Source organism: Vicia villosa, linkage group LG1 (genome assembly GCF_029867415.1).
Source record: "Vicia villosa cultivar HV-30 ecotype Madison, WI linkage group LG1, Vvil1.0, whole genome shotgun sequence".
NCBI lineage: Eukaryota > Viridiplantae > Streptophyta > Magnoliopsida > Fabales > Fabaceae > Vicia > Vicia villosa.
In genome coordinates, this window is record NC_081180.1 from 81002984 (window position 1) to 81022607 (window position 19624).

Sequence of the window (19624 nt, forward strand, 5' to 3'; positions counted from 1 at the left end):
ATGGGTGATCTTTTTCCAAATTCTTGTCTTGATGAGTAGGTGGGGATTCGTCAGTGGAGTGACTTTCTTCGACTGGTTCATTAGGCAATATGGTAGCAATTGGCCTAACATCTTCAAAGACTGGCGAGAGAACATGGGTTTGATTTTGAGATGTACCTATGTTAAATAGAGCAAAGTTAGTTATAAAGATAAACCTTTGAGAGGTTTAGTTGACGAAAGTTAAAGTTTGACAATTACCGTAAAGTTTGTCAACATTAATGGTAAAGCCATGGTCCTTGAAACCTGAAGTGGCAGTGCCAGCGTCTTCCTGCAATAACAAGGTAAATGACAGTTTAATTATTTGGTTAAGATCATAAGATAATATGTGGGGTGGAACCTAAATACCTTGGTTGGGATATTGTCTGGACTTGAATTATGACTTTCCACAACGAAAGCATTACTAGCAGTTTTCAGAGGAGACTCTTCAGAGGACGCCTTATCACCAGGAGAAACAGTTTTAGAGGGGCTTGTCCTTTTCCCTTTTCTTGAAGGGGTAACAGCTTTTTGTCTCTTCTTGTGTCCTTGTCTAGTTTGGGGAGGAGATGTATCTTCGCCATCTGAGGCAGCTGTCGAGGAAGCTTTTCGCTTCGAACCTGTTGGGGGTTTCGAGCTCTGGCAAATAGACGATAAGTAAGAAGGATACTACTCACAGATAACAAAATAAAGAATATGAGATGAGTACGTACCATGGGCTTCTTGTCAGTAACGATGGAATCACTTTCACTTGGTTTGTTACTCTTAGATGTCCCAGAATCTTTTTGGGCAGAAGCTTCCTTGATCTTCCTCCTTCGTGCAACAGCTGTAGTTGAAACTGAAATCAGTATATCAGCAAAGAAAAGAAAAGTCAGTCGAAAAGATTGTCTTAATCCAAACCTTCAGGTATTGGGGTCAGGACACGAACATGTTTAAGATCTATATGAAGATGTCCTTTGAAAGTATCCAAGGTATGCTTAGTCGGAACCACTCGTTCAGCGCGTTTTTTGGTATTCTCTCGAAGAATTTTGAGAGCATTCCCACACACGAACCAGTCTGGGAAAGGAGGACTTAGAGCCACACCAAAATCAGCACTTGGTAGTGGAGGGAATTTTGGGGGATTAAGTTTGAAAGCCACTTCATAACGTAGTTCTGGTCGAACATATGAGGGCAACTTCAACTTATCCAGTTTGGCGGAAAACTTTTCGCGCAAAATGACTGCAGCCTCACGAACGGTCCGACTAAGATCATCAGGCCTGTAGATAGTTTCAAAGAATTTTTGAAAAGCTTGGATTTCTTTAATATGAGTTGAAGTACCTTTTTGAAAATTCTCCTGCACATCAGTAAAAGTTGCAGTTAGTTCTTGAGCAAGGCTATCAGCATCAAAGATTTGGGAGCTATAATAATCCGTCCACCATTGATGAAAGTCTGGTGTAGAATAAAAAGCAGGTTCGAAAGAGACAGGAGGAAGTTTGGTGTTGCCAACATATTTGTTGATTTTTGTTTTACATTCTTCTTCAGTCAAGTACAAGGTATGGAAACACATATGATTTCTCTTCTCATATAAACACTTGGGTTTTATTTAAACCAACCCAAACTGTCTCGAGACCAAATTTGGTTGGTAGCACACGAGAATACATTGACCTTTTGATGGTCGAAGGCGATGGGAAAGTAACCTTGGAGTCAGAAAGGCTTCCCAAATTTCCATAGACTCAGTTTGTTGATCCTGAGATGTTGATGGAAATTTTCGAGTAAACCATTCAGGACCTATTGTTCTGTGTACAAAGGGGGCCATAGAAGGATCGAACTGGTTACGCCGGGCAAACATCATCGAATACGCCAAGAAGTGTTCACGAAGCTTTCCAATTTCTTCTTTTGGAGTTAGGTAAGCTAACCTGGTCCCTTCTATAGTTCGATTCTTGATTTTTCTATCCTCCTCATTGACATTTCCTCGAAAGGGAAGATGAGTTTCGAATGTAGCATTAAGCCACAGTTGTAATAGCCAGAAAGGGCCAGCATAAAGTAAACTACCGGATTTGAAATTTTTGGTAAGGGTTGCAGCTTCGCTGAGGTTTTCATAAAGAGACCCTAAAAGCAGTTGGCTGAGGTTGAGCTTTTTTCCAGCATGCAACTGATTAGCCATGCAAAGGTATCTCTTGGCAACTTGAATAGATCTTGAGCAGAAGGCACATCGTGAAAGCCATAGCGCTAGAAAAGCAATATGTTCTTCATCGGATACTGCCGTTTCGGTGGTAATATGATGATTCTGGATGAATGCAGTATAAGTGACTTGTGAGTCATTAAAACCAATAGTATCATCATCCATTTCATTAGGATCGAAGGTTTCGCCAGTTGGTCGAAGTCCTGTAATCGCAGCCACATCAAAAAGAGTAGGGGTAACCATTCCACAAGGAAGATGGAAAGTGTTGTGAGAAGCATCCCAAAAGTGAACCGCTGCTACTAACATGGGTTGGTTGTATTCTAAACCTGTCTTTGACAGTTGAATCAAATCATATATTCCTAACGATTTCCAGAAGGATTCTTTCTGTTTCTCTACTTTTTCTAACCAGGCATAGTACAAATCAGGATCCTTGGCCAAAGGAATTGACCTAAACACTTTTACAGAGTTGGTCATATAGTTTACCCTAATTTTCGCTAAAGCTAAAGGAGTTACAGTTGGAGTTTCTTCCATGTTAGCAGATTTTCCTGAGGGAGAACAGCCATCTTCATCTATCCTAATTTTGCTAACTAATGGTCTGGTCTTGTAATAAGCAGGGAAGAATTTATTCAGAGATGGGATATTTTCACCTGGTAATGGACCCATAAAAGCGAGAGATTTTCCAGAAAGTTCAAAGGGAATGATTACCTGGGAAGCGTAAATAGCGCGTATTTCTTCGGTGTTAGGGTTTTGAACGTGCTCTTGTTCCCCAGATCGTGTTGTTGATTGGAGCTTCAGGGCAGGTTGAAGAACATTTGAAGATGAAGCCATAGAGAAATTTCTGATTAAGAGAACAAGATTTTGAAGAGATTGAAGATGTTTGGATTTTTTGAAGAAGATGAGGAAATAGGAATGAAAGGTTGTGTAGAAGTGCAAGACCAAGTATTTAAAGGTTTAACGGAAACCTTTTTTTTTAAATCTTTTGGGTAAAATCCAAAGAACACGTGGCGGCTGGTGATTTAATCCAACGGCGGTCGAATAAAGTTAGCTTCACTCCTAGTATGTAGGAGTAATGATCAAGAAGTAAGGTTAAAACGTGGAAATGTAAGTTATGAGAAGACATCTTTGAAAATGACAAGACGTTTCGGAAACAGGGTCATCTATGATTATGACGTTAGTCAGCAGTCTTGGAACTCTCAAAGATCAATAAAGAACGAAATCTTATAATAACAAGAAACGCCTATTTCTGTTGACTCTCGAAACAGGCATTTATTGGGGGCAATTTGTTAGCTGAAGATTTCGTTTTATATTATTTATCCTTCGAAGAAGTAGAAGATCGAAGGAAAGATGGTTACTGATGGCCATCCCTTAAAAATAAAAGAATGGCTACTGATGGCCATGCTTCGAGAGTAAAGATTTCTAAGTTCGCTATGAAGATAATGAATACTGAAAGCTAGTGAAAAGTATGTGTCTTCGGGGACTTAGACAAATTTGTAAATATATTCAAGTATTACTACTTAGCGTGTTTTTTCGTAGTGTTTGTTTAATACACTGCCACGCGTCGAAGACGGACTCAGGCGGGAAGATTTGAAATTCGAAGACGGTTTCGTAACTGTCCAATAACAGATGGCTCCGTTGGAAGTTCTGATGAGAAACGTGGCAGCAGATTAGTATAGGACCGTTAAGGTCGAAACTAGTATAAATAGGAGTCTAAATGTTAGGATTCCGTGTGTTCATTTTGTACAAATCACTCACATATTTACTCAAGTATCAAGCGTTAAGAGAAAGAGTTCGCTGAGAAAATGTACGTATGACACCACCATTTTAATACATGTGTATTATCTTTTGTTTTTTTATCTTCCAGAATTACTGCATTTCGTTTACTTCTTGCCATTTACATTTCTGTATCTTTACTTTAACGTCATTTACTTTCGAATTACTTTCATGCTATTTACTTTCAAAGTCTTTTACATTTCTGCAGTTTAAGATTCTTTACGTTTCAATAGTCTTTTTAATTTTCTATGTTATGTTACTTATCTTTTCATTGAAGTCACATTTATAACAAAGTGATTGTCAAGACTATTTGTTCTTTAATCGAACAAAGCTTATCGAAGAAGACAAATAATGAATATGGTCCGAATGAACGTTGATGACAATCTTCTTGACTATGTGTCCTAGGATCAATCTAGTCGATCCTGCAAGTAACCAAATCATATTTATTATAGTTTGGAAGACTAGCGGTTGTTTACCGGAAATCACCGTAAACACAGCCCCATAAGGAGGTGGATAAAGAAATTTCCTAATTTTTTTAACACTTTAATTCATTTTAATATATTTAAACTTTCAATAAAAACTTGTCTCTATTTTGGATTCACAATATCATTAACACATATTTTTAGACCATATCATAAAATATGAATCATTACAAAATAAAATAAAGATTGGAAAATTGGTAAAGTGGATACAAAATTCTATTTAAAATTTAATTTCTATTATAAATTCATAAAATGAATAATAATAAAAATTTTAAAGTTAATTATCATTGACAATAAAAATCATAAGGAAAAGAAAATTAATTTCTTAAAAGAAGACTTAATTTTTTTATTGAAATCTAGGTAAGGGGTGTGATTATCTCCAAGGAGGTAATGGACTAGAGAGTTTGATGTTCTGCAGATGATGGACAACTCACCCAAAAAAATCAGATATCCATAAAACTAACATGCCTGAAGCTATTTATTGGGGAAAAATGATATGAAACAAAGGTAATTCCTCCATAGAATCATTGTTATTTTGGAGGCTCATTCATGGTAAGTTGCTTACAGATGATAGGCTCACTTATGCAGGTCTGCATATGACCTGTATTTGCAATCTTTGTCAAAATAATTTTGAAACTTTGCAACATCCTTTCTTTGAATTCATTTAGGCTCATAATATTTGGAATTGGTAGCTAGTCTAATTAATTTATATCCATTAATCAAGTCGGCGGATGAGTGCTAAGAGAATTTTGGAAAACCAATATTCTAGTCGATCTTGATTGATTTTGATATCTTCCCTCACAAACACTCTCAATGGAATATAGAAAGTAAGAAATAATGCTAAATTCATCAACATTGTCTCAAATTGGAAATCTACATCTGTTGAAATCCTGTCTTAAGTCTCTTTCGCAGGCAATTTAGTCAAAGCATCTGCCACTGTCTCAAACACGGATTTTATTCTCCTCAAGGCTTTCAAGATACAAATTTATCATCCTAATCCTCACATTAAATAGTCAAAGAAGTCATGAGGATTACTCTCATTTTTTATTAGATCGAATGCAATATTGATGAAACTTCAATTGGTACTCCTAGCAAAACAGTTTGTGGAGGTATGTTCATGGATCATAATGCAAATCATATTGGTACTTTTGCTTGTTATCTTGACCATGGAAATGTACCCTTTGTTGAGTTCACGAGGGCCATCCTTGTTATCAGGGGCGGAGCCAAGGCCCAGCTAGTCCGGGCAGGCGCCCAGGCTCAACCCGTATTTTCTTTGTACTCCCCCCAATTTAATAGTCGATTTTTAGATAAAATCAGAGGAAAATTAAGGGCAAAATTAGTAAAAATATCGTATGAAAATTAAAACAAATGAATAATCAATGATGTAAATTTTTTGACTAGACTGTATAAAATTTCTAGCTCCGCCACTGCTTGCTATTGGAGCATGTTATTTCTCAATATTAACATCAATTTTGGTTGGAAAGAGATTCTATGCTATTAGTACACAAGCATTTGCTAGATCAACTCTAATTCTTTGAAAGATAAGAAATAGGTGAAACAACTCTATCTATTTATGGCCTAAGAGTCACATCTTTCATGGTCACCCACATTATCAAGAAGAGAAATTACGGCACTTACATTTTAACTAATTTAGGTCTAACATTTATAAATTATATTTCATAGAAAGATATACATACTAATATAATTATGAACATCAATACTAACATAATTATGAACATCAATAGAAACGTGATAAAAATTCTTAGTTTAAATTTTAGTAACTCTCGGTCTTGGTCTAATCCATACTTGTACCTATTTTTCACTTTTATACCAAGGCCACGTTGCCCAATTTAATAAAAAATATATGATGAGACTTATTTATCCAATAGCTTTTTTTTTTTAAATTACACTGTAATCAATCAATATGTGTATCTTATTAAATTACACCTTTATTTATAATACTGACGTGACATAATTGAATGTTATAATTTTTTTTAAGGATAGTGTAAAAATAGTATTAGTTTAACGTACAATATATTTAACCTCTTATTCAATTGTGATAAATAAAGAGAAAATCTCAACCTACTCCTTAATCTCTGAGTCACCTGACGAAATTTCAATTATGCCTATTGTTTTCGTAGATACACATCAAAAAGTATTTTATTTTCAATTTTTTTTTTCGTAGGTACATCTACAGAACGTGTTAAAACAGAGTGTTCCGTAGATGTACCTACGGAAGAGTATGCTATATTTTCAAATCACATACATTTCACTCAAAAACTCAATTTTTATAAAAAAAATTGAAACTCAAATTATAATAAATTAAAGTAATGTAATTTAAAGCCAATAGTAAATAGTACGCCAAAAAATTACATCGTATAAATCGTCGGCCATAATGTCGAATACATAATCAAAGTAACGTACATAAATAAAATAAAAATACAGATATAAAAATCACAAGCCTAACTACTGTGTGTGCTAGACATCATCTTGCGCCTCTCTGCTGCGTCTGCCTCGCCTCCTCCTCTGCGTCCACCACGCCGTCTGCTAGCTACTCTGCTTCTACCGTCAAGCCTCACCTGTCCTGGTATGGTATGTACGACACAAAAATGCCTCCTCTGTCACCCTAATGATACTTTCCACTAGACGTCTGCCATCAGACCCCTCAGGGAATAAACCATCGGCAATGTCTGTTCGCGCCATGTTAGTTATCTCATGACACCGAGGAAGAACATCGTCAGTATGGTCCATTAGAGCCTGATGAGTCTGCAAGATCTCCTCATGGGCTGGTCTGGGCGGTGATTCAGGTGCGGTGGGAATCATGTATGGGTGTGATACTCTATAGTACCAGGTGATGTATCTGTCAATGCACCTCCAATCTACCTCTGATCTGGTCATCCGAGCCTCGTCAGGAACCATGTGATGCTGCCAGTCTGTAAAAAGACATCATCTAGCTGCCGACGGGTCATGGCGATAGGAGCGGAATCAGAAGGGTGATAGGGTATCGTTTCCTGGTAGCTAAACTAACGAATGACGCGGTCCGGAAGATAACGATCAATAATGGTCGAACTGACAGCCGACCATCCAAAATATAGGGCGATGTCATTCCACTGAACCGTCTCACGATGATCATCATAGCAGGCATATCAGACGTCCTCAACAGCCATGTGATCAAGACATGTAGGATCCGACATCGGGTTCCATCTGAGGAGTACGAAGGCTCTAGCACGCTGCATGGCCTCAGTGTAACCCGAAACCTCTCTCCAACCAATAATGTTAGGGAACTGTTGTAGTATCCAACCCTGGAAAAAAACACGGTGATCAAACATAATCGCAAATATATGATAAACTTTGAGAAAATGTAAAAGAATATAAGTTTGTTACAGCTAAGAGAGTACAATTTCCAGCCATAATCATTGTCTTCCACAAGCATCCTTCTTCGATTCTGTGGTAGGTGTACGCCAGTGTAGCCGCTCCCTAATTGTACTCATGGACACGTACGATATCTGATAAGTACGTCAGGTAAATGACGTCTGTATACGTCAAGCTCGTGTCCACAAAGAGCTGAGTGCCTATCAAATATAAGAAGTAACATCTCAGCATCCGCTCTTTGTGTATATCCGCCTCTACATCGTCACTAGTAGCCTCATTTGCCGCAAAAAGCTTGACATCATATATCCGCTGCAAGGAGTGAAACCTCCCGTACGCCCCACGGGTCCTCTCTACCTCCTCAAGTGTGTCAGCAGGATGAGTCCTCAGCTCTTCAATCAGCATCTCCATCGCTTCCTCATTCGTCATCCTACCGTGACCAAGGAGGATACCCCTGGTTGGTAGATGTAGGAGGAATGCAATATCGTCAAGAGTAATGGTAATCTCACCATGAGGATGACGAAGGGACAAAGTCTCTAGATGCCACCTCTCTACAAATGCCATCAGCATCTCATTATGGATCGTATGGAAGTCGACCCGACAAAGTTCCCTCAGCCCAGAAGTTGCGAATACATCTGGGAACCACGACTCGCCAGGATGCGCGAGAGCGACAATCTTTTGGCCGTGGTTGTAGAACCTTTGAGGATCCCTCTCTTGAAATTTTCCAAAAAAAAGACTGTTAACTTTAAGCAAAGTCATAAACTGAATAAAAAAAGTAATAAGTAATATCAAAAGAAAATTTACCTTCCCCTTCCAGATATGTCTGGCTGAATGATCTGCATACCCTGTCAACAAGGATGCATCTATAGAACCCATTGGATACCAAATAGGCTCCGATACTGTATCATCCTTGTGCAACTCATGAGGTGGCACCGGAGATCCTGCCTCGGCCGTCACTAACACAAACACATAAGTAGAAGAACTGCCTCGTTGACGTGTGCGAGCGAAGGGCATCTGTAAGGAACCCTCAACATCATCCCAAGGCCTCCTTGATGAAGTAGTAGGTGGAGAAGGCCTCTCAGCTGGAACGGATGGAGAAGACCCCTCGATTGAAACGAATGGACAAGGTCTGGCTAGAACGGGTGTAGCTGGTACATCAGCTGAAATGATAGCTCCATAAGTCACCTGCGATACTACACGCATCCGTTCACACTGCACAGATGCATGTTGTCCAGTCTTCTCATGTATAATGCGGCGTGGATGGTCAGTCATAATGTCTGCATTGTGATACAAATAAAATCAAGTTAGATACTATGTAGTTATGACAACAAAAGAAAGAAAAAATATTTGTTCTTCCGTAGATGCATCTACGAGAGTACCTTAAGTTTCAAATAACTGAGTTTCTTCCGTAGGTGCATCTACGGAATGACTGAACGTTCCACTCTTCTGTAGATGCATCTACGGAAGGTTCTGAAACCTCCAAAATACAACAATGGCGTCTGGTCACTGTTGCAGAAGGTTAAAAACCCCATTTTGGTGGCTTGATTGTTCGTTATACACAACAAACACTACCTACATTGTTTGTAAACTATATTTCTAAAATTATCCAATCATTTCTTCACCTAAAAATCGAATTCAAATTTTATTACAAAAACTCAAAATAACTTGAAACGTCGAAAATTTATCCGATTAAATTGAGTTTGGAAGTTGTTGAAATGTGTTGGTAGTTGACGTTGACGTTATCGGCCGAACTCCAGAGGAAGAAAACAAGTTTTGTGAAGTTTGATATTTGAGGTTTGGAGAATTTGAAAATGTGAAAACTAAAGAATGGATGGAGGAAGAGTATGACGCGAATATAACATCAAATGCTTCCATAAATGAGTCTACGGAAGTTTCCATATATACACCTACAGAATAAAACAACATTAAACAGAAAAATGGAATTTCTGAAAGTACTTTACGAAAGCAAAATAACATTTTAGATAACTTGCATGATGAGTGAGAGAACTCAGGAGTGGACTAAGATATTTCCTAAACAAATTGGGCCTAATTCAAGACTATTTTTATATGTAAAAATTATAGTACTAGTATATTGGAAGTTGTAGTTTCGATGAGATTAAGGTTCCATTCCCAATATCAAATCTATTAGATACTAGCACTTACCTTACCATACCCTTACTTGAGTCGATCGATAGCACGGGTCACAGAAAAACGAAAAACAAAGTAAAAAAACTACTAATCAAAAAGCTATTATTTCCTGCTATGAATGAAACCAATTAACTACTAATCAATTAATCATTCTCTTCCATTATTTATCACACTTTAGCAAAAATCTTTCACTATTATTGTTGGTTACAGTTACCGGAAGAAAGAAATGGCTACGTTTTCAATCGGAACACACTTGTCCATGTTCCAACATTCGAGGAATTCAAGGCTTTCATCAATTCAATCTTCGCCCACACAATCTAAACCCTTCTTCGCCACTTCTTCTTCTTGTAGAACCAGATTCGGAGTTCCCAATCCCAAGTTACTCCGTAATAATGTATTGGCACGCGCTGAAGATAAAGCCAGAGATTCTAACTCTTCATTTCAGCCTCCACAAAGTTCCCAGCAACAGTACCAGGTTCTTCTATCACTACCCTTTTAACCCTTTTGCTTGTTCTTTTACTAGTTTTCATGTTTCATGCTGTTTCGCATAATTGCATGATAAGGTTAAGGTGAAGGGCACCTCAGTAATTCAGTAAAGATTCAATTTTTGCGCTTAATTAGTTGAATTGAAACGTTTTCATTTGAAATTTACAAGTGGGTACCTTACTAATCCAGCAAAGATTCAAATTTTATGCTTAATTAATTGAGTGTGTTATAATGAGCTCACTTTTTTTTTCTTTCAAAAAAGTAATAATCATGGAATAAGCTAGTAGTAGGAGTACAAGATCAAAGGGTTAATTTTGGTATTTAGGATAGTAATTGTGTGCATTATTAGTACTGTTATTACAAAGCTACGGAATATGATTCTCATATACTAATTTTGGTAATAGGATTTGACATCAGAATCTGGAACTTGTGATCCCTTATGCTCAGTTGATGAAACAAGTTCGCAAGATTTCGAAGACAATTATCAGCCCAAGACTGATTTGCTCAAAGCAGTTGCGATATTTGCAGCGGCGGCAACTGGGACTGTAGCAATTAACCACTCTTGGGTGGCTGCTAATCAGGTTCGTTATTGTCATTTTACCTGATTTCGCTTCTTCTAAATTTCACAATGAAGTACATGCATTTGCGAAAAAACTCTAAATATGATATATTCTAAAAGTTTGTAGTTCTGTGTGGTTTTTCGCTGTAGGATCTTGCTATGGCATTGCTATTTGTAATAGGATATGCAGGCATTATATTTGAAGAGTCTCTAGCTTTCAACAAAAGTGGAGTAGGGCTATTGATGGCTGTAAGCTTATGGGTGATACGTAGCATTGGGGTAAATATCTGTCTTGTATATATCTTCACTTTTGAGGATATCAGTTAATGCTTGATTGGTTAAGAACTTTATGGCAGCATTATTATTGAATTTCTTAACCAATCAAGCATTAACTGATATGGTAGTTTTTTGCAAATGGCTTAGAACTTATAACAGTAAAGAGCTATATGGTTGGTATATATTAATACTAATAGTATAATAAAACAGGATAAAAGGTAGAAAAATGGATATTATAGATTTCTTGAGTAGATTGCATGTTTACAAAGTTCAGTTTTTCTCCCTACTCCCTAGATAGATCGTTTGATTGGATTTTCCACTGCCATTTTATTTTTTATGGATTGTTTGTACTGTAGGCTCCATCAACTGAAATAGCTGTTTCGGAGCTATCACACGCTTCTGCTGAAGTCAGTGAAATAGTGTTCTTCTTGCTTGGTGCAATGACCATTGTTGAGATAGTTGATGCTCATCAAGGATTTAAGATAGTTACCGACAATATAAAAACCCGAAACCCGCGCCTTCTCCTTTGGGTGGTAAGTGCTTTCACCACTTTGACTACACATTTTTTTACCATACTTAGAATGCTTCTTAGCGAACTCTTTGCAAAATTTGAATTTCTTGAATACTTGACTACATTAAGTTATCACACATTAAGTATTGTCAAGTTTTATAAAAGAATAAAAGAGATCATAAAAAGATGAGTCGACAAGACCAAACGTCAAGTTTTTCAATGTTTTGTGCAGTAATGGAATTTGACAAATTAAAGTTGAATATGCAGATTGGATTTATTACATTTTTTCTCAGTTCAGTTCTGGACAACCTTACATCCACCATAGTCATGGTTTCTCTGTTGCGGAAATTAGTACCTCCATCAGAGTATCGAAAGTATGTGTGTCGTTATGTTATTTACTTTCGGTGTAATGTTCTTCCCACTCGTTAATGTATTCAATATGTGACCATATTTTCTAAAATAGCATACTTATAATTGAATGGGTCCACCATAGCATTCATGCATCACCTATGGTTTCATTCATTGGTTCACCATAGCTTGATAAGACTGCTCCTTAGCTGGAATACTTTATTTTTGCTAGTGCTTATAATTCGTAGATGATATGACATGTTAGATTTTTCATTTAAGTTGAAACCAGCATTGAAATCCTCAAGAAGTTTCTTTGGATTCTGTTGACAGGATTCTTGGAGCTGTTGTTGTAATAGCCGCAAACGCGGGCGGTGCATGGACTCCTATCGGCGATGTTACCACTACTATGCTGTGGATACATGGTCAGATAACTACAGTGGAAACAATGAAGGTTATCTCTTGAAAAATTGTTACAATGTGATTCGTCTATTTGGACAGAAATATTTTTGTCTACAACTACACCTTAATTTTTTGTCGTATAAATGTATAATGAATTCATCACTAGAGGCACCCTAAAATATTCTTTGATATAGTGATGAATAATAAATAATTTAAAGCCCTAAATTAAGATTTCCTTAACTGCATTTTCTTTAATTTCAGGGTTTGTTTTTGCCTTCAGCCATTTCGCTAGCTGTTCCACTGGCCCTAATGTCATTAACAAGGTACTATTGTACTTCAAAAGTCAACCAAGAAAGCCGATTCGAATAGTCAAATTTAGCTTAACATATTATAAGTTAATAACATACTTGATCATGCTGCATTTTCTTCTGTTCAGTGAAGCTAACGAGAAGGGGCCGGAATCTCCCAATGTTCTGTCATCTGAACAGATGGCTCCTCGAGGAAAGCTTGTTTTCTCGGTGGGTTTAGGCGCTTTGATTTTTGTCCCCGTGTTCAAGGCCGTCACAGGTTTGCCTCCCTACATGGGGATACTGCTTGGACTCGGCGTGCTTTGGATCCTTACCGACGCTATTCATTATGGTGAATCTGAAAAGAGACAGAAGCTTAAAGTCCCACAGGCTCTATCAAGGATAGACACTCAAGGAGCACTATTCTTCCTCGGAATTCTATTATCTGTTAGCAGGTAGGTAATAAGGAAATAAATTTCTTGGCTACTCGTTTTAATAGGTTATATTTGCAATCAAAAGGTGACGTTATTTTGCAGTCTGGAGGCAGCAGGAGTTCTCCGGGAAATAGCGAATTACCTTGACGCTCATGTCCAAAATAGTGAACTAATTGCAAGTGCTATTGGAGTCATATCTGCAATCATAGACAATGTTCCACTGGTTGCTGCAACAATGGGAATGTACGACGTCACTTCTTTCCCTCAAGATTCTGAGTTCTGGCAATTGGTTGCATTTTGTGCTGGTACCGGTGGTTCCATGTTAGTTATTGGCTCAGCTGCTGGAGTTGCATTCATGGGGATGGAAAAAGTGGATTTCTTTTGGTACTTTAAAAAGGTACTTCCTACTTTTCCCTTGATATTATTGATCTGATAGAATAAAATGTTTCTTTATATTTCGTAATTGTCATCGTTTATTCTCTTTTGCAGGTTAGTGGATTTGCTTTTGCAGGCTATGCTGCCGGTATTGCTACGTATCTAGCCCTTCATAACCTCAACATCTCCATACCAACAACTCTCGCAGAGGTTCCTTTTCTCTCTGGTTCTTAAGTTGAGAATTCAGACTTCATATCAACTGCCATGACATCAAAAGCATGGTCACCATAGGTTATGATTTTTGTCATGACAAGAGGGGTTTATATATAGATTATACACGTATATATAGGGGGTGTATCGGATAAAAGCTTGAGGTGAGATAAGCTCATCTTGGCCATTGGTGTAGTGTTTGATTGAGGAGTTAAGATTAATTCCTCTCATGCTCTCATTAGATTCGCCCCCGTATGTTGTTTTTACAATGAACCTCTGTCATGTTAGAATGCTCTGAAATATTTGTATCATGAGGATTCAACATTTGAAACACAGCCCAGCAAATGATATTTATATATGTAGAACATTTAAATGTGATGCATGGGATATAGTCTATGTATGTTGAAATGCTCCAACAAATATTCATTGTTTCAAATAAAATCACAAGTTCTATAATGACTTGAAAAACTTGATTTAAGTTTTGCAATACTCATTTAACTAGTCTCACAATAGAAAATATACTTTCTTACACTATCATCTTCTCCTATAAATGTGAAACCTGCGTTCTCTTCTGAGGTTGTGAAGGTATTTGTTAAAGTTTACACAGCAGAACTAGTTATCAGAGGCAATAGCAGAGAGCTTTTTCAAAAGCTTCCAAGTTTTCTTCTTATTTCACTCTTGATGGGAAGCTATACATACCCAAGAAAAACCATAGTAACCCATATATGTCATCTTCTATTTTTCCATGTATGATTTAGAGAGTAAGACTAAATGGAGACGTTTACCTCTTCGTTCCACATCAGAGCAAGTGCACAAGCTTTCACTTTTCCCTGACCTGTACATCCAACAAAGACACCGGAATTGTAGCCACAATGGATTCTAACTCTATCTATTTCTTCCTATGACAACCTACATTCCATCAAGAACACTAGGTAGGAATTTTCTAAAGAGTCTTAACAAGACTTGATCTGCACGAGGGTTCCTCAAGCCTCCACATTTTCATGATATGGTTTTCATTGAGTTTGGCAATGTTAGGATTCCAACAATGTTAGGATTCCAACACCATCTCTTCGTTCTGTAAGTTCCACACGCCTCTTCTTCTCCCCACTTTTTCCTTCTTCAAGATTTTCCTTGCCAGTAACATTTCCAACAAACTGCGTTTACCCCTTAGGGACACTTCCTTTTTGCTAGGCTTTACCTTCTCTTTTCTTTATTATGCCTCGCATATTTACGACTTCTAAGCAATGGTGAACTCCATTGATGAATGTGTTGAACTACAAGCTATTAGCATGAGAACGAAGAAGATCGAAAGAGAAGAAGTAGATTCTGTTATTCATTATTAAGAAGTAGTTACATTGGTTATACAAGTCTATATATAGTAAACTATAAACTGTAACTAACCTAACTAAAAGTAACTAACATCTCAACCAACCAATCTGACAGCTGGCATTAATCTAATTCTTCTTCTTCATTATTTGTTACCCCCCCACAAGCTTGGGGTTGGTATATATCTACCAAGGCAAGCTTGGACAAACAGTTGAAGAAAGGTTTAGGTCCAAGAGCCTTAGTAAATACGTCTGCAGCTTGTGCATGAGAAGGAACGGGCAAGAGACGCATGAGACCAGCCTGGAGCTTCTCACGGACAAGATGACAATCAATGTCCAGATGTTTAGTACGCTCATGGAACACCAGATTAGCTGAAATATGTAGAGCACTTTGATTATCGCAGTAGAGCACAGGAAGGCGTGATGGTTGTTGTTTGAGATCTTGAAGAAGAAAACACATCCATTGAAGTTCACGGGTGGCAGATGCTAAAGCCCGATATTCAGCCTCAGCAGATGAACAGCTTACAATCACTTGCTTCTTTGATTTCCAGGAAACTAATGATTTACCTATGAAAAAGCAATAGCCAAAAATAGATCGGCGCGTATCGATACATCCTCCCCAATCTGCATCACTAAATCCAAGGATTTGAAGGTCAGAGGAGTGAGATAAAAATATGCCACGAGCAGGAGATCTCTTGAGATATCGAAGCACACGTAAAGCTGCTTTGTAATGTGTGTCAGTGGGAGCACTCATGTATTGACTGAGTTGTTGTGTGGCAAACGCAATGTCAGGTCGTGTCGTTGTTAGGTAGATTAATCTACCAACAAGTCTACGATATGCAGTCACATCAGCAAAAGCTGATCCATTGTCATGTGACAAACGTGTGGCAGTGTCTAAAGGTGTTGAGACAGGCTTGCAACCAATAAGACCGGCATCTTTTAAAAGATCTAAACAGTACTTGCGTTGACAAAGGGTAATCCCAGAGGAGGATCTGGCTACTTCAAGGCCGAGAAAAAATTTCAGTTGACCCAAATCTTTTATGCGAAATGCTTTGTTCATAGATGCTTTCAATGCATCAAAAACTTGTAAAGAGGTTCCTGCCAAGATAATGTCGTCCACATACACAAGGAGTGCTGTGAAGGATGTGGAATCAGACTTAACGAAGAGAGTATGATCAGCATGTGCGTGAACAAACCCCTGAGAATGAAGAAATTTGGTAAGTTTTTCAAACCACTGTCGACTAGCCTGTTTTGGCCATATAATGACTTAATGAGATTGCATACTTGGCCTGGTTTAGAGGGAACAACTCCTTGAGGTATCCTCATGTAAACAGCTTCATGTAAGTCTCCATGGAGAAAGGCATTATTAACATCGAGTTGATGTAAATGCCAGCCATGGATGGAAGCTAGAGCTAGTAGAACCCTGACTGTAGAAAGCTTGGAAACAGGAGAAAAAGTTTCAAAATAATCAAGGCCTTCGGTTTGAGTGAACCCCTGAGCAACCAACCTGGCCTTGAATCGTTCTATGGAACCATCAGCTTTCCTTTTGATCTTATAAACCCATTTACTACCAATAGGAGAAGTATTTGGGGGAAGGTCCACAAATTCCCAAGTATTGTTGCTATGAAGAGCATCAATTTCACTTTCCCTAGCTTGAACCCACCTAGGATCTTTAGAAGCCATAGAGTAGTTGGTAGGTTCAGTTTCAGATCCCAAGGCTAGAATGTAGGCCTGATGAGATGAAGAGATGTTTGCACGGGATAAGTAATCTTAGATAGGGTACTGGCATGAAGTAGTAGTAATAGAACTACAGATGTAATCTTTCAAGTGTGCTGGAGGAGCAGCATTTCTACTAGACTTTCGAATAGCAATGGGAGTAGGAGTGTGAATAAGAGTATCCTCATTGGAATGCACAACAGGTGGTGTGGATCCATGATGCTCAACTACTTCAGATTCAACTGAATCAGCCTAGATGTCAGAGATGCTCACAGCATCATCATGAATTTCAGGAACATTGGAAGCCAAATTCTCAATGGGAGAATTAACATAGATGTCACGAGGTGTGTTTGTAGAGGAATTAGTGTGACAAGGAAATTCCATCTCAAAGAATTTGACATTTCTTGAGACAAGTATTTCATAATTGGAAAGATCAAGGAGAACAAACCCTTTCATTCCTGACTTGTAGCCCAAGAAAACACACTTCCTTGCCCGAGGATCAAATTTGTGTCTATTTGCTGGTAGGGTGGATGCATAGCTGAGACATCCAAAAACTCTCAAGCAAGTTAGGTCAGGTAACTCATTGTACATAAGTTCATATGAGGATTTGTTTTGGAATATTTTTGTAGGGATTCTGTTCATAAGAAATATTGAATGTAACACTGCATAAGACCAGTATTTCTTTGGTAATCCAGCCTGAAACATTAGAGCTCTACTTATATTCAAAATGTGTTGATGTCTTCTCTCCACTCTCCCATTCTGTTGTGGAGTATAGACACAACTCTTCTGATGTACTATGCCCTTGGAAGCATAGTAGGATGGCATAAGAAACTCTAAGCCATTATCACTTCTGATTATTTTTACTCTTTTCTCAAATTGATTTTCAGCCATTAAAATGAACTCTTTAATTCTTTGGGAAGTTTCTGATTTGGATCTCATCATGACAACCCAAACATGCCTACTATAGTCATCCAAAATAGTTAGGAAATATCTAAAGCCATGCACAGAAGGAGTATTAAAAGGACCCCAAATATCCAAATGTATGAGATCAAATACATGAGTGGCATTATTATTGCTAATAGGAAATGGGAGAATTTTCTGTCTTGATAGATGACATACATCACAAGCACTATGTACACTATCTGAGATGTAGCTATATATCTTTTTCATACATTTCATTCTTTCAAAAGATAAATGCCCTAGCCTTAAGTGCCATAGCACTCCACTGCCTTCCTTATTGCTATTGACTACAATACTAGAAACATGGCCAGCATAGGTGTTCTCTTTATGTGGCTCAGTGGCTCCCAAGTAGTAAAGACCATCTATTTCTTTAGCCAAACCAATCCTCTTCAAATCCTTCTTTGCCTGTATCACACATTGATTAGTTTCAAAAACAACTTGACAGTTATGTTCTGCACATAGTTTTGAAACTGAAATCAAGTTCACTTCAAATTGAGGCAAGTAAAGAACATTTTCTATGACAAGCTGGCTAGACAGTTTCACACTACCACATATTTTTGATGTTATTGTATTTCCATTTGGTAGATTAACAATGATAGGTTTAATATCACAATACTTCACAAACCAATTGAGATCATGGCAAATGTGGTGTGTAGCCCCAGTATCCATAATCCAATTAACCTTACTACTGCATTTAAAATTGGCAAGAAAAGAGTTACCTCCTTTTGTTAAGTTGACATTGCTAGTGTTCTTCTCAAGTAAGCTCATTAGGTTTTGGTATTGCTCTTTTGTGAGAGTCATGTTATCACTTGTTGAGGCTTCATTGCTCTTGCTATTTGATTCTCCTGTAGCTACCTGATTTGCATAGGAATTGCCTCCATTTCCTCTTCCAAAGCTTGGTGGATATCCATGCTTTTTATAGCAACTGTCAATGATGTGGTCTGTCTTCCCACAATAGGTACAAAGTTTCACATTTCCTCTTCCTCTACCTGAACTATGACCTCCTCTTTGGCTATTTCCATTAAAATTCCCTCTACCTCTTCCATTACCTGTCAACTTATTAGATTCAGTGGCATTCACCATTCCTGAGTTATCCTCAACCAAGTTATTTCCAATAGAGATTCCTCCACAAATTTTCCTTTCTTGCTGCATCACCATTGAAAATACTTTGTTTATCTGAGGCAGGGGATCCATTAACAAGACTTGAGATACAACTCCATGATATTCTTCATTCAAACCAATCAAAAATTGAATGATTCTGTCTTCAGCTCTATAGGCTCGACTATCCCTCATAGCCAAGCATGTGCAAGCAACTCTGCAGGTACAGTTTGGCATAGGCCTGTATTGATCAAATTCCTCCCATAAGCTTCTCAACTCAGTGAAATAATCTGAAACTTTGTTGGTTCCTTGCTTCAGATTTGAAATCTCTTGATGTAACTGAGCAACTCGTATTCTATCACCTCTCATAAACCTATCTTTAAGGTCATTCCACATGTCAATTGCATTATCAATGAACACAACACTTTGTGCAATTGATGGATTGTTGGAATTGATAATCCAAGTGTGAACCAGATTATTGCATCGTTGCCATGCTCTGAAGTTGAGATCGTTGACATCTGGTACTTCTATGGATCCGTCAACGAACCGATACTTATTTTTCATTGCTAATGCTCGCTTCATCTTCATAGACCAAGCATGATAATTTTCTCCCGATAGTACCGGTGTTACACACACAGTTGCAGAGTTTTCTGATGGATGAACATAGTATGGATCAAGTGTATCAACAATTTGCGCAC

At 37.8% G+C, this 19624-nt stretch overlaps 1 protein-coding gene across 1 annotated transcript; it reads left to right on the plus strand.

Annotated features, from left to right (window-relative positions):
* The first annotated feature begins 9940 nt into the window (after positions 1–9940).
* Positions 9941–14295, plus strand: LOC131643321 (sodium/proton antiporter 1-like). The gene is made up of 10 exons (XM_058913513.1): positions 9941–10417; positions 10833–11009; positions 11138–11266; positions 11620–11796; positions 12042–12148; positions 12453–12573; positions 12783–12844; positions 12958–13263; positions 13345–13639; positions 13732–14295. The coding sequence occupies exons 1-10, from the start codon at positions 10169–10171 to the stop codon at positions 13849–13851; spliced, it is 1743 nt and encodes a 580-aa protein (XP_058769496.1). The 5' UTR covers positions 9941–10168; the 3' UTR covers positions 13852–14295.
* Positions 14296–19624: the final 5329 nt, after the last annotated feature.

Excerpts from the sequence above, each read along its gene's own strand:
- LOC131643321 (XM_058913513.1), top strand. The coding sequence starts at position 10,169 with ATGGCTACGTTTTCAATCGGAACACACTTGTCCATGTTCCAACATTCG. Across the intron at positions 11,267-11,619 it reads GGGTGATACGTAGCATTGGG|GCTCCATCAACTGAAATAGC; the intron begins GTAAATATCTGT and ends TTTGTACTGTAG. Across the intron at positions 12,574-12,782 it reads CTACAGTGGAAACAATGAAG|GGTTTGTTTTTGCCTTCAGC; the intron begins GTTATCTCTTGA and ends CTTTAATTTCAG.